At 34.7% G+C, this 12,660-nt stretch overlaps 1 protein-coding gene across 9 annotated transcripts in view; it reads left to right on the top strand.

The window, feature by feature from the left end:
- The first annotated feature begins 235 nt into the window (after positions 1-235).
- Ogdh (oxoglutarate dehydrogenase Nc73EF) overlaps positions 236-12,660 on the top strand; it is a 41,668-nt gene continuing 29,243 nt past the window's right edge. For 4 of the 9 annotated variants that reach the window (XM_087346648.1, XM_087346645.1, XM_087346646.1 and 1 more), the window contains exons 1-4: positions 236-394; positions 1,162-1,429; positions 5,471-5,689; positions 11,412-11,514. In XM_087346648.1, the coding sequence (XP_087202774.1) occupies positions 1,181-1,429; positions 5,471-5,689; positions 11,412-11,514 (571 nt within the window). In that variant the 5' untranslated portion in view covers positions 236-394; positions 1,162-1,180. Of the gene's footprint in view, positions 498-1,161; positions 1,430-5,470; positions 5,690-9,161; positions 9,283-11,411; positions 11,515-12,660 lie in introns of those variants that run through there. The other 5 variants (XM_087346647.1, XM_087346644.1, XM_087346650.1 and 2 more) reach the window with 3 other exon arrangements.

Below are 12,660 nucleotides of genomic sequence, written 5' to 3'. Positions count from 1 at the left end.
CATCGGCCGGGTTTTCAAATTTGGGAGTGTAGGGTGATGTTGCTGCTCGTAAACAATCGTCAAGATGGGCATTAGTAAGTAGAGATCTGTGCTTTGATTTTATAGTGTTCATGGTTGAACGACCTTCATTATTCGCTATAACCTCTTTCCGTATCAATGCGGGCACCCAAAATAAGCCTTGGCGGGCACCGCGTTGGGGAACACTGCTGTAAGCCATCTAGTTAGTTTGAGCCTTGGTATTTGGCACAGATGTCATGTATACAGAGCTGTGGGTAGAAAGCAGAGATGAGTACAAGGTTGCTGCTAGTTACATAACCCGTCTCACTGTAGTGTAGTCTATAGATAACATCGCTGTCGGTGGGAAGAGTTGAAGTAGAGTGAAATTCGAACGGAAGTAAGAATTACATTATATAAGTTTTGCATTGTGTTGGATATATGCATATCGTTTATTTTTTTATTATAAAACGTATTAATAAGTTTCTTCAATAATCCCCAAGGTGTGTGTAACTACGCAATTGGTATGTGCCAAAAATATCGATCGTGGTATTTGTACCTGCTGTTATTCGAATAGTGTTCCTCTATTTTTTTAACGAGACTGAAATAGGTATTAAGGTCACATATCTGACTTATTGTACAGCAAGAAGCATTGTTCGCGATGTCATGATGATGTTGAGATTTCCGGAAATGCCAGTTCGAGCTTTATATATTTATCTAGGAAATGTCTTCATAATTGACTATATGCAACGACGAAACGCGTAGTAAATTAATTGAAACTATGTTTGTAATAAAGTTCTTATGTTTGTACTGTCACATTGAAAATTTCAAGTACCATGCTTTAGCATTTTTATCGAATGAGGTGAAAACGGAAAGAAACTGGCAGTACGTCATTCGGCGAAGTTTTCGCGATGTAAGTTGTGTTGTAAGTTCGGGACTATAAATAAGTTGGATCCAACCCAAAGTATTTGGGCATGGAATGTTTCGCATTGAGTGAATAAGCGCTAAACTTATCCGTGGTCTCTTTCTAAAACATACAGATATACCTTTCATTCACACGTTACAAGAATGAGATTTATCAGAATTCTTAAGGTGTATTTCTTGAAGTTGTTTATGCGTGTAAAAAGTACTAGAAATAGTGCAAAAAGTGTGTATCCTTTATTTTAGAAAACCAAGAACAATAAACATGCATCGTGTTCGGACAGTGTTGAACAATTTGGTTCCTCTGGCACCATTGATTCATAATGCGGCAGGACCAGAACGTTTTGCGTCATGGCTTCTGAGGTCTGGCAAAACATCTTGCACAGTGTTGGTGTCAATTACAAGGCATTATAATGCTCCTGTTCAAACAGAACCATTTTTGAACGGTAGCTCATCTGCATACGTTGAAGAAATGTACAATGCTTGGCTGGCAGATCCTAAAAGTGTGCATGTGGTAAGTTCTATATTATTGTTTGTGGTGTAGTGATAGCATTGATACATGTTTTTAGATGTATCAAACAATGCTGATTGCCCATTGTGATTTTCTAGCTGTTCATCCTTTCCTAATATAACTCAGTGACAGCATGCCATGGTACTGTGATGTAGATACCAGCATTTTGGAGAAACATAAAAAATGGAGACATCATTTTTTCCCAAAATGTGACTACCTACAAATTCACATGTTATCACAGCAGAGAACATCATCAACTTCACTGGCCTGAACACTTCAGATCTCACCCCATTCAGCTTTTGTTTTTATAACTATCCAGTAATATTATGTATATATGTTTTTTTACAGCATCTAGACTCTCAAGCCATAATGCTTATTTTTATTCCAGTGACATGTATGGTTCTTATTTTCTGGAAGATTTACTCATGTTTAATGTATCTGCTGTAAATTTAACCCAGTCCACCCTTTCATCCTCTTTATTTAAGGTTTAATATAACACATCATTAATTTATGTTATGTTTGTGTTGGGTTTAATAACAAGACATAAAATAGACAGAGGTTCTTTTCTAGGTAACTTCATGTGGATGCAAAATGTTGGTAAAATACTGCATAATTTGTTCCTGATGAATTAATGCTCATCTTACATCATGGTTTCTCCTATGTAGAACTTCTTGTATATATAATTTTACTTGTACCTACTGTTCTCATTAATGTTTTATACACCTCTTCCCTTCGCTACCACATTCAGACTGGCTCTGGTGTCCACTCATCCTCCTGTCTAGTAGGTATCAGGAAATGTTTCTATAGGGTAAGGCAGCTGGAACCTGAAATTGACTTCTCATCTTTCAGTAAGTGCTGTGATCTAAAATATGTACACATTTACTTCCATGCTTCCAATATTGCTTCATGGTGCGTTTTTTATGGGGCGTATATACCCATTTAGGCACAACATTCCATTGTTTACTTGAGTTTAAACTCCCTTAATATATTAGTAGTTCTGTGAGTATCCCATTGCATATTTCCCGACGTTTGTGTTATAGCAGAGCAAGAAACTGATAAGTCACATGGTAAAAATTGACTTCCTTTCATCACCAGAATCTTTTGAGGTGGTAATCCTTCATTTGGTAAAAACTTCTCCTACTTTTATGGAAAGTGAAGGTGTATTAGTGTTCAGAAGAATCCGCTACTGGACCGTCTTGAGTCAGTGGAATATGCGTAGTACACGCCTTCACACTCTGTTTTCTTAAGATTAATTTTATTAGTATTCTAACTATAACTTGGTATCTTCTCTTCTGGTTTTTCTAAATATTTGTGTTCACCTGTCATACCCCTTTGAGTCCTGCATATATTGTGCATCTTATCTTCTTTGATTTGTTCATCCTAGTAATGTTTTGTAAGTAGTACAAATTATGAAGCTTCTCAGTTTGTTTTCTCCACCCTGCTGTTATTTCTTCACTCTGAGATCCACATATTTTCCTGAGCTCTATGTTTTCAGACACCCTCTGTCTATGTTCTTCACATTATGATGCAAGTAATATCTGAGCCAAAGTTAAAATAAATCCTTTGACAGCATTACAGCTGAAACATGCAGATATCAAGGTCAGGATACAGTTGGGATCACTGATCATATAATATCCATTGAGTTCCTAGATAATAGTCTGTGGAATGCTTGACATTATCAGTTCTAGCTTGTTACATTGTGTCATGTGCAAACATTTAGCAACTGTTAGAACTGCATTATCATATGCATGACAAAGTAAACTAGTGACATGATTTAATTAATGGTATAATATTTCAAAGAAGTGATGTAAGCTAAAATATTTAACACATTGATGCAAAAGTTATAAGTATGCACTTGTGTTACTGAATTGTTTGCCTGAGTTGGTAGAATTATACTCCACACTTGAAAATTAAGATAAAAATCTATCATTACAGTAATTTAACTGTCCACCAGTCTTGGGAAGATTTTAATGAAACTTGTTGGGAACATTATTCTACTTTACCTTTGTACTTATTAATTTAATACCACCACTGTGGGCATGTGAACTGGTAAGGTGGGAGTAATCTTAACAGCACTTCATTAATTTGAGGTCCTGAAATTTAGTATGGAACTAATTCCATCTAGCAAAGTCCTTCCTCAGAAGCTAATAGTTGTAGGAATTCCCTGCCTTTTGTTTGGAAAGTGAAAGATCATGACTGTGTTTACAACAGTTCAGCACTGGTCCCTGTTCTCCGCCAGATGAATCTAGTCCACATTCTTCAACACAATTCCAAGATCCATTTTAATACTTTTTCCCATTTATGCATTAGGTTTTCTAAGTGCTGTCTTCCTTTCAGGCTTACTGGCCAAAATCATCTGTGCTGTAGTTCACACCCATGTTATTTTACTTCATTTGATCATCTTTAGTCTCCTGTCATTTCCTTGTATCAGGTTTTCAAAGAATTTTAAAATATACAGCTTTTATTATGATAAATTGTTCTGGAATTTAAAACAACTTTTAGTGACTATGAGTCATTTTTGGAGGATACTTGACACCTATCTAATATGAATTTGTTTATTTAGAATTACCATAGTATTGTTAATGATTTACTGTTGAATATACATCAGAGGTACAACAGCTGTGAATGAAGGCCACATTACATAATGTGAATGCTGTATGTGTACCAGCAGATTACCATATGGTTTCAAGTTCATACCAGTTTCAGTTTTACAAGTATGCCACTTAGCATGCAGTGGGGGCTTTTAGTGCTATTCACTATTGGATGCTAAATCATGATTTTCAGACACTTACATTGCCTGCAGAAATATGACCTATAATACTGTTGTTTTATATACCATTATCACAGAGAAAATTTCATTTGGTATATCTGAAAAGAAGAGAGCCCGTGGAAGACTTAGGTATAAATGGGGGCATGATATGAATGTTGAAGAAATAGTTTGTGAGGTTGTGAATTATATTCATCTGGCTTAGGTTATGACCACTGGAATGAATCTTTTAGGTTTCATGAAAGGTGGGAAATTTTTTTGATTAGCTGTTAAACTATTGGCTTCTAAAGGACACTGCTCCATGAATTTAGTTGTCATTCAACAGTAAAGAAGTTGACAGTATAAAAGTTAGTGAACTTAAAAGTAATGATCTTCAAACTGCAATCTGTTTTCAAATTGTAGACATTGTTTCTTTTTATTGAACCTGCCTGGAAGGTTTTTGTTGAAGGAAATAGGAATTGAATTTGAACACTTTCTTTAGTAGCAGATGATAAACTCAGAAGCACTCTCTCATAGTACTTGTATTTTATAATTTCATTCTTTGCTTTTCTTAATATTTTATAATGTTTAATGTTCATATAATGCCAGTACAGATCTTTTATTACAGAACTAGCTATATTACATATATACTGCACATTCCCATTTTTTCTTTCTTCCTTGGAAATAACAAGAAATGCATACAACATATAGGGGTTGACATCCTGAAGGGAAGAGAACACTTAGGAAACCTAGGAATAGGTAGGATTTTAGTATTAAAATGGATCTTTGTGAAATTATATGTGGAGGTGTAGACTGTGTTTACTGACTCATGATAGAGGCCAGTTGCAGGATTAGTGTGAACACTGATGAAACCAAGGGTTCAATAAAAGAAGGGAATTTCTTGACTAGCCAAATAATTAACTTTTCATAGAAGGCTTGTACCACAATTTGTCAACATTTTAGTATCAGCAGATAGATTAGCAGAGCCAGTCAACAGAATGGTTAAATCACAGAAGACTGTGTAAGTTTGTAATCAATGCGTTGTACATTCTGATGCACCTAAAGTTTCTCATAAACTTTGCTGCAGACATTTCATACTTTTAACCAAAACAGTTTGTAACTTATACTACAAAAAATCAGCATACTTAACATATGCCATCCACCTGATTCTGTTTGATTTGTCACCCCATAAATATTAGGTGAAGAGTAAAAATTGTGAAATACTTGATTTTGTAACCCCTTGTTAGTTCCTGTCTAGGGCTATCAAGTAAATGTTTTCTTCTTCAATTTTGTTACAGTCATGGGACTCATTCTTTCGCAACAGTTCAGCTGGTGCAGCCCCTGGTCAGGCGTATCAACCTCCTCCCTCCCTAGCAGCTCCTGGTCGCAATCAGGTTCCTGTAACAAGTATAGCACCATACCTTGGGGGCTCAGCAGCACCTGCACTTGGTGGTCAGATAAATGAGAAGATCATTGATGATCACCTTGCAGTGCAGGCCATTATACGATCATACCAGGTATTGTTCATTACTATGTTTTTCAGATTATTTTGTGTCGGCATTAGTTTGTATTTATAAAAATATCCAATCTTAATTTAAACTGTTATGATTTAAAGGCCTCATTTTAGTGCTGGTATGATGTAAGTTTTTTTCTGGCATATTTGTATATCAAGTATATCCATGCATGAATAGGATAGTTGAGAATTTGAGGAACACATGGCCAGAGCTAGTGTCCACCTCAGTTCTGACAATACTAATGTGTATTTAATCCATATTGATTTGTTTACAGTGTGAACTAAATATTTTGTGAGGCTTGAGGGTTTCAGTGTTATGTACTGGCTTGTGATGCCATGTAATTTGTTGGTACTTACTAACCCTTTTACAGGGTAGAAACCCTGAAAATTGAATGTTTATAATTATTTATGAGACTGATATCACAACCAAAAGACCCAGTGAATGTTTTCACTGCTCAGAGATCCTCATCTAGTATGTTCTGTATTTGTTACAAGGTTTTCTGGGTATCACACCTTGTCACAATGACACAAGTTACTGGCATTTCAGAGCAACTTGCTGTCTCCCGCAGAGAGAAAATGGCATTGTGTCAAGATGGGAAAAAATGGCAAGTTTTGGAGGTAGCACGTTCATCTGTTACACAGTAAATTGACCATTTTGAGAAGGTGAAATGCTCAGATGACTCTGGAACAGACAATTTTATGTCTCATGTTCTCTCTGTGAATCCTTCCTCTGATAAGTGTCCTTTCCTTTCAACACTATCCATATATCATTTTTATGTGACTGATATCAAGTAGAAAAACATATGCTTGGAAGGTCATTTAGAAAGAAGAACATGGAACACTACATAAATAACGAATTGGACATAGGTTAATTGCATGACGGGGAACAGTACTAACATACATTTGTAATAATCACACATTTGCTTACATCTTCACCCGCTTCCTTGATGCAGCCATGCAGTGTAAGCTTTGAAGCACTCTAACCCAGATTTCAGAATTTGTCTCTGAAAATTTTTCATTAAAATGGTAATTAGGGCATTTAAGTTAACTAGTTATGTAGTATACTTCCTGGTTTTATCTCCCCTGCATAGGGGTATTAAAATTCTGCTGACATTTGAATTTGTTACAGTAGCCATTTACTTTTAAACATATTACATTCTTCTATAAAATTCAACATCTTTGTTATTTATAGTTTAAAATTAGAAATGATGACTATTTGAAAGGCCAGTTAGTACATATTTTTATCTGTGTGGCCCACATATAGAAGTTAATTTGTTTTAGATGCATTAATAACTTTTGACATAACTCACATGGACTTCGGTTGAAATAATGTTGTTACTGTTGTATGTATGATTCATGCACTCATGTTATGCAGTCATGACTGGGGTCTAGTATTAGAAATGAAAAAAATTATAAAACCTGTACATCCAACATGGTGGGCCAACAAAATATTTCAGATGATTATTAGAGGCATGTCACAGTGATCTGCTGTTATGGTTTGCGTAGCTGTGCTTGACTCATTGATAATGTTTGGATGGTTTCATAACAGTGTCTAAGAATGTTTTGTTTTTACTTCCTTCTCTCTGTATGAAGCAAGATATTTTGTTCTTTGTGATTTTTGACTCATACACTACTTAGAACCATCTTGTCATTATGAGTGGTACTCTAACTAACTAACTAACTAACTAGATGTCTTATGTAATCTGAAGTTTTATCACCAAATTAACCAATGCCCTCCACCGGTCCCTGTCTTGAGCCAGCAAAATCTGATCACCCATGAGTGGTACTCAAAAGACAAATTAGCTTTTGTCTTTCTGTTTCATTGTTATTAGTGTCTTTACTGACTGCTATTTTTCAGTTTTGCCTTCTTCATTCTGACATAGAATTTCTTCTTTTTTTAACACAAGGTTTTGTATCAGCTTGTTCACAGCACAGTTTTTTTATAGAAAATGGTCTATGTTTTTGTGTTCATATTTGAATTGATATTAATTTATAATTTGTAGGACAGTTGGTTTTTTGAAATTAATTTTTAAAGGTATGTACCTCATTTGTGGGAACCCTGTATGTTGCACAGGCTTGTTTTGATTAAGGTTATATAAGAGTATGTTTTAGGTTATGACCTTGGTTACATGCCATATTATGATTACTGATAGACTTTATATTTAATTTATCAGTGCACAATTTTGGTGCATCATCATCTTTAGCTAACATATAACATTACACAAACCACCACTACCACCCTGTCTTCCAGCATGTAATCACACCTAAATTATGATCTTTATATGAAGTGTGACATTGCTTGAATTATTTCACATGTTATGATATAAATATATTCTTCAATGTAATTGGTTTATTATGTTTATTTGTTTTCATATGTATTAAATTTACTTTGGGGTTTGGTTTGTTGTCTGTATATGTCAGTTCAAGGAAATTGTGGTGATGGAGACTTATGTAGTTCTCACGTTTTTTATGTTGTTTTACCCATTTGCACATCTAGTGAAGTAAAATGTATTAAAATGGAATCTCCCCCTCAATAGTTAACTAAACACATGAATATATAAAAAAGCACTTGAAACAGATAAGGAGACAAAGAAATATCAGGTGCTGTCTTAAAAGCTTATAATAATTATCTGATGTAGATTACTAATTTTTCCAATTGCAGTGTTCATACTTCTCTGTGACTGATGTTTGAACATAAATATTTCCAAGTTTGCCATTGGCCGATGCTGCGATTTATGTGGCAGTTGAAATTAATTTTTAAATGCTTTATATGCCTAAACAAATATTCTGTAAAACATAACATACTGATGATTTTAGGCAACAGTGTGACCTGGTACTCATGAGTTTTTAACTCTGTTAAATACACTAAGGATCTGTTATTGATGATTTAATTGTGACAGCAATATGAAAGCTCCTAGTGTTTAGAATGCATGTTATCAATTTTAAAATATATCATGCAGTGAGAAAACACTTCATCAATTCAAATTCTCATTGATTTTTAAAAATAGCATATTGTGTTTCATTCAGTCTATCAGATTTCTTGTAATCAGTAGGGAGAATGTTATATTGCATGGTTTAAATATCTGGTGTAATGTTCTCTCTAGTGTTATGGAGTCTTATTCTAGGAACTATCCACTCTTCATACAAACAACATAAACATTTTATAAATGAAGCACTGTTATTATGTACAAAATCTGAAGTTCAAATATTTCTTCTGACTGAAGCAATAATTGATGATGTCAGATCCTTATAAATTTATTTTAATGCAACATCTGTAATTTTAAATGAATCAGTGCCTTGGTATGTGCTTTGGGCTATGTAACCCATTAAGATGACTGCATATTTATAGTTTATTCTGTTTATACCAATCAATTGAGGTATGGATAATTGAATGCACTATTCTGTGACAGGAGTCTGTGTATCTGTGTTTAATTTTGTGCTTGGTATTCATAAATTCACTGACTGGTATTATACAGGCTCGAGGACATTTAGTTGCTGACTTGGACCCATTGGGTATTACGTATGCTGATCTTCATGGTACTTACACTGACCGCAAGGGGGCACCTCCTGAGCAGGTGGTGCGCCATTACATGCTGGGTAAGGCAGCCTGTGGTGATGTGGGTCATGTGACTTGCAAATAATAATTTCCATTTTCTGGGCAGGTCTCAGCATCTTTACATTAGCTTCCTGACCTTGTGACTTCAGTTCCTCTCATGTTTGCATTGTTGTTCAAATGTTTTTACTTACAAGGCTTGTATCTTGTGCATGTATTCACAATCCTTGATGAAAGTATTTCCACAAAATTTAGTATGATAACTTGATTTAAAGTAAATTATTCCGCAGTTTATTCCTTTCATTTGATGGGCTATGCCTCTTTTTACAGTTTTTCTTTCATGTTGTCTCTTACAACTTTTCCTTTTTGCCGATTGAAGTGTAGAAGAAAGTGTGAAGTAAAAGAAAGCCAGAAAACAATTGATTTGAAAGTTGTTTACAATGAATCAGATTGCTTTGTTCGTGAGATTTGAGGTTTTGAATATTTGTATTACTGTGATAAAATATGTACTGGTTTTGGAATTTTAGTTATATCTGTAATTGTATCCTACATAAACAGCATTTCCTAATTTATGTAAAATAATGTGAAGTCAAATATCAACCTGTATTTCTGATTTATATGGCCACAATTTGCTATTGTGTAAAGGTATTGTATTTAATATGGAGTAACTTCAATATATGTAAAGTGACTGTTTTTGAAAGCAGCAACAGAAGCCTAATATTATAGGAAAAAGCTTGTTAGACTGTGATTTATTTTCTTTTTTACTAAAACTGTGCAAATAGGAAAATTTGGAGTGCATGTTATTTGTTAACATTTTGCATGTGTTTTGTGATTTATTATTTGGACTTTGCGAACATGAATGCGGGTAACATAATCTTAAACTGTCACCTGGTTCAGGCGTTTCTTATGGATGCTTGTCATTTCAAGATAACATATGGCAGAGCTGTTTAACTGTCAATAGTGCACTAACAACTAAACGTGTGGCTTGCCATGTTTGCTTCATGCTACCCAGACTTAACTTGTGCCTTATTTAAATATGAACATTATGGTAGTTACTTTCTGAATTTAATGCATTACTCTCTATACTTACTATAGTTGTTGAAAATCTTAGCAAAGTTCCTGTTTGATGAAGGCAGAATGGTGAGCAGAGTATGATGGTTGCCATCCCGCAGTTGGTGTCGCCTTTTTGCTTAACCCTTTGTTCAGGCCATGTTATATATCACTTGTCACATCTGTTATGTTCTTGCGGTTTCTGGTACAATTTTTTTTATGCAGCCGATTGCTCAAGAAGACTTTATTGGGTATAGTCATCATGTGAAATGTTAAAAATTGTGTGTAGGTGGAATATTATATCTCAGTGGTGTTATTGCTGATTGGAAGAGGAGGGAGAAAGTGGCTGGTTTGTGTATGTACTTGGCAATATTTTGATAGTGGTCTAAATTATTGTAATTGTTGATTTTTCTGAGAAATGTAAATGTGGCATACAGGCACATTTGTTTTGCATTCACTAACAATTACATCATTGCACTTGAGTTTAAGGAATACTCAGCCAGGTACTGATATTGCTCTTGTTGGCATAAGTTTTTTTAATCATACCCCAACAGAAATTAGTTGTTTTTAGTGGAAGTAACATTAAGGATATTGTAGATCTTATTAATTTGCTGTAAATATGTACATTATATTCTGTTGTTTTGTTTTTGTTTAGAGGATTGACCCACTGAAGCTGGAAGTGTAATTTAAAATTTGAATTTCTCTTGTCTGATATAATGTAACCTCTTTTTCTGCATTCAGTTATTTGGAGGTACTTGAAGGAAAAGTAGTATACATTATAGTTGGGCAAGTATGACAGTTTGGGAGTAACTATGTAGAAAACTGTGATATTTGTTTTCCTTCAATACTCTTTAAATTTCTAATGCAGTTTCACTTTTATATACAAGCTTTTGTATGCCAACAGATGTAGCATGTGGCCATTTCTGTATAATCCAGTTATGCATTCTTGGTCATCTTGCTGTCTTTAAAATTAACTAACTCATCTCTCCATGATGTTATTCCCATGTAAAATTTTGTTTTCTCCTGTCTCACATTGTGACTTTTCTATATTGTGTAGCTTTAGAAACCTGAACTTGTTTTCCCTATTACCATGCCATGGAACCTTCTTGCATTGTGTTGTCAGATCCGAGGTCATCACATTGCCAAGCTGGACCCTTTGGGAATTTCAAGTGCAGATTTGGATGACAAACACCCTCCAGAATTGCTCTATAGCCACTATTCCTTTGGTAAGGACTGATACAGCCATATAAACTATGGTGGATTCTCTACGTACATGATGTTATAAGTCAGCTGTTTTTGAAGTATATGATTCAGGATTACAGATAACGTCAGGCATCATAAGGGTTGATATTAGTTTGGTTATTTCTTCTGTATTTTTGTGAGATTTTGTGCATGGTGTGTGTGTCTAATGCCCCCCCCCCCTTTTTGATCTAAAATCCCCATTATCCCTCCCAGAAAATATCTTGTGTTTAAAAATATATGTGTCTTGTTTATTTGTTTAAATAAGTGCAGCAGTGATTTTTTTTACATTGAATGAAAATATTGTTATTAATGTTGAAAAACTAATTTTGATCCAAAGTGCTTAGTGTCCTTTACCTGGTTAAGAATCAGGAACTAGTTTATATGACATACTAGCCAACTCATGAGATCCTGAGACAAGTAGGCTGATTGTTTTTTGCCTTGGTTTGGTGAGATTGAAACTTGGACATACAAGTATTTCTTGTCTAGCAGTTTAAGGAGCTGATAATCTGTCCTGTAGGAGTGTTAATCTGTGCTACTTACATTGCTAGTCTCATTGTGTGAGGCATATTCACCATAAAATTATTCTCTTTAATTTAAAATATACATTATTTCTATCAGGAGACCTAAAGGAATAAGATAATGTGTGAGACCTAGGTGCAGAAGAGTTGAAATGAACTTTGAGTTCCATAAAAGCAGCATATTTGTTGACCATCTGAGCAACTGGTAGCTTGTCAAGACAAAAAGACTCTGTACTATGACCTAATTAGTTTACAAAATATTTCACACCTTACCTTGCCCTTTCACATGAATTGTTTGTTTTGTGCAATATTTGTTTTTCAAGTGTAGTTGGAAACATTGAAACCAAAATTAACAACTTTGTTTACTTTGATTTTTTTGTGCTAAAATAACTTCTCCTTTTTTGTGGTTTTTCACCATCTCCTTTTCAGAGGTTTTCCTAGTCTTTGAAGCGTGCATTTGTGAATAGTGAGTGACCAGCCCACTGCCTCTGCACAATTTATACGCAATCCTGATTTGTCTGCTAGAGCCATCTAGTAGTGAGAGGCTTGGGTGAGAAATGACTGCTGAATTTTGCTTATGAAACATCTTGTTTCATGCTCGTAAGGTTGTTT

The sequence above is a fragment of the Zootermopsis nevadensis genome, unplaced genomic scaffold (assembly GCF_977971745.1).
Source record: "Zootermopsis nevadensis isolate Lab colony 2312 unplaced genomic scaffold, Znev_1.0 Znev_ptg000010l, whole genome shotgun sequence".
Lineage (NCBI taxonomy): Eukaryota > Metazoa > Arthropoda > Insecta > Blattodea > Termopsidae > Zootermopsis > Zootermopsis nevadensis.
The sequence above is the reverse complement of the archived record's forward strand: the minus strand, read 5'-3'. Positions and strand labels throughout refer to the sequence as shown.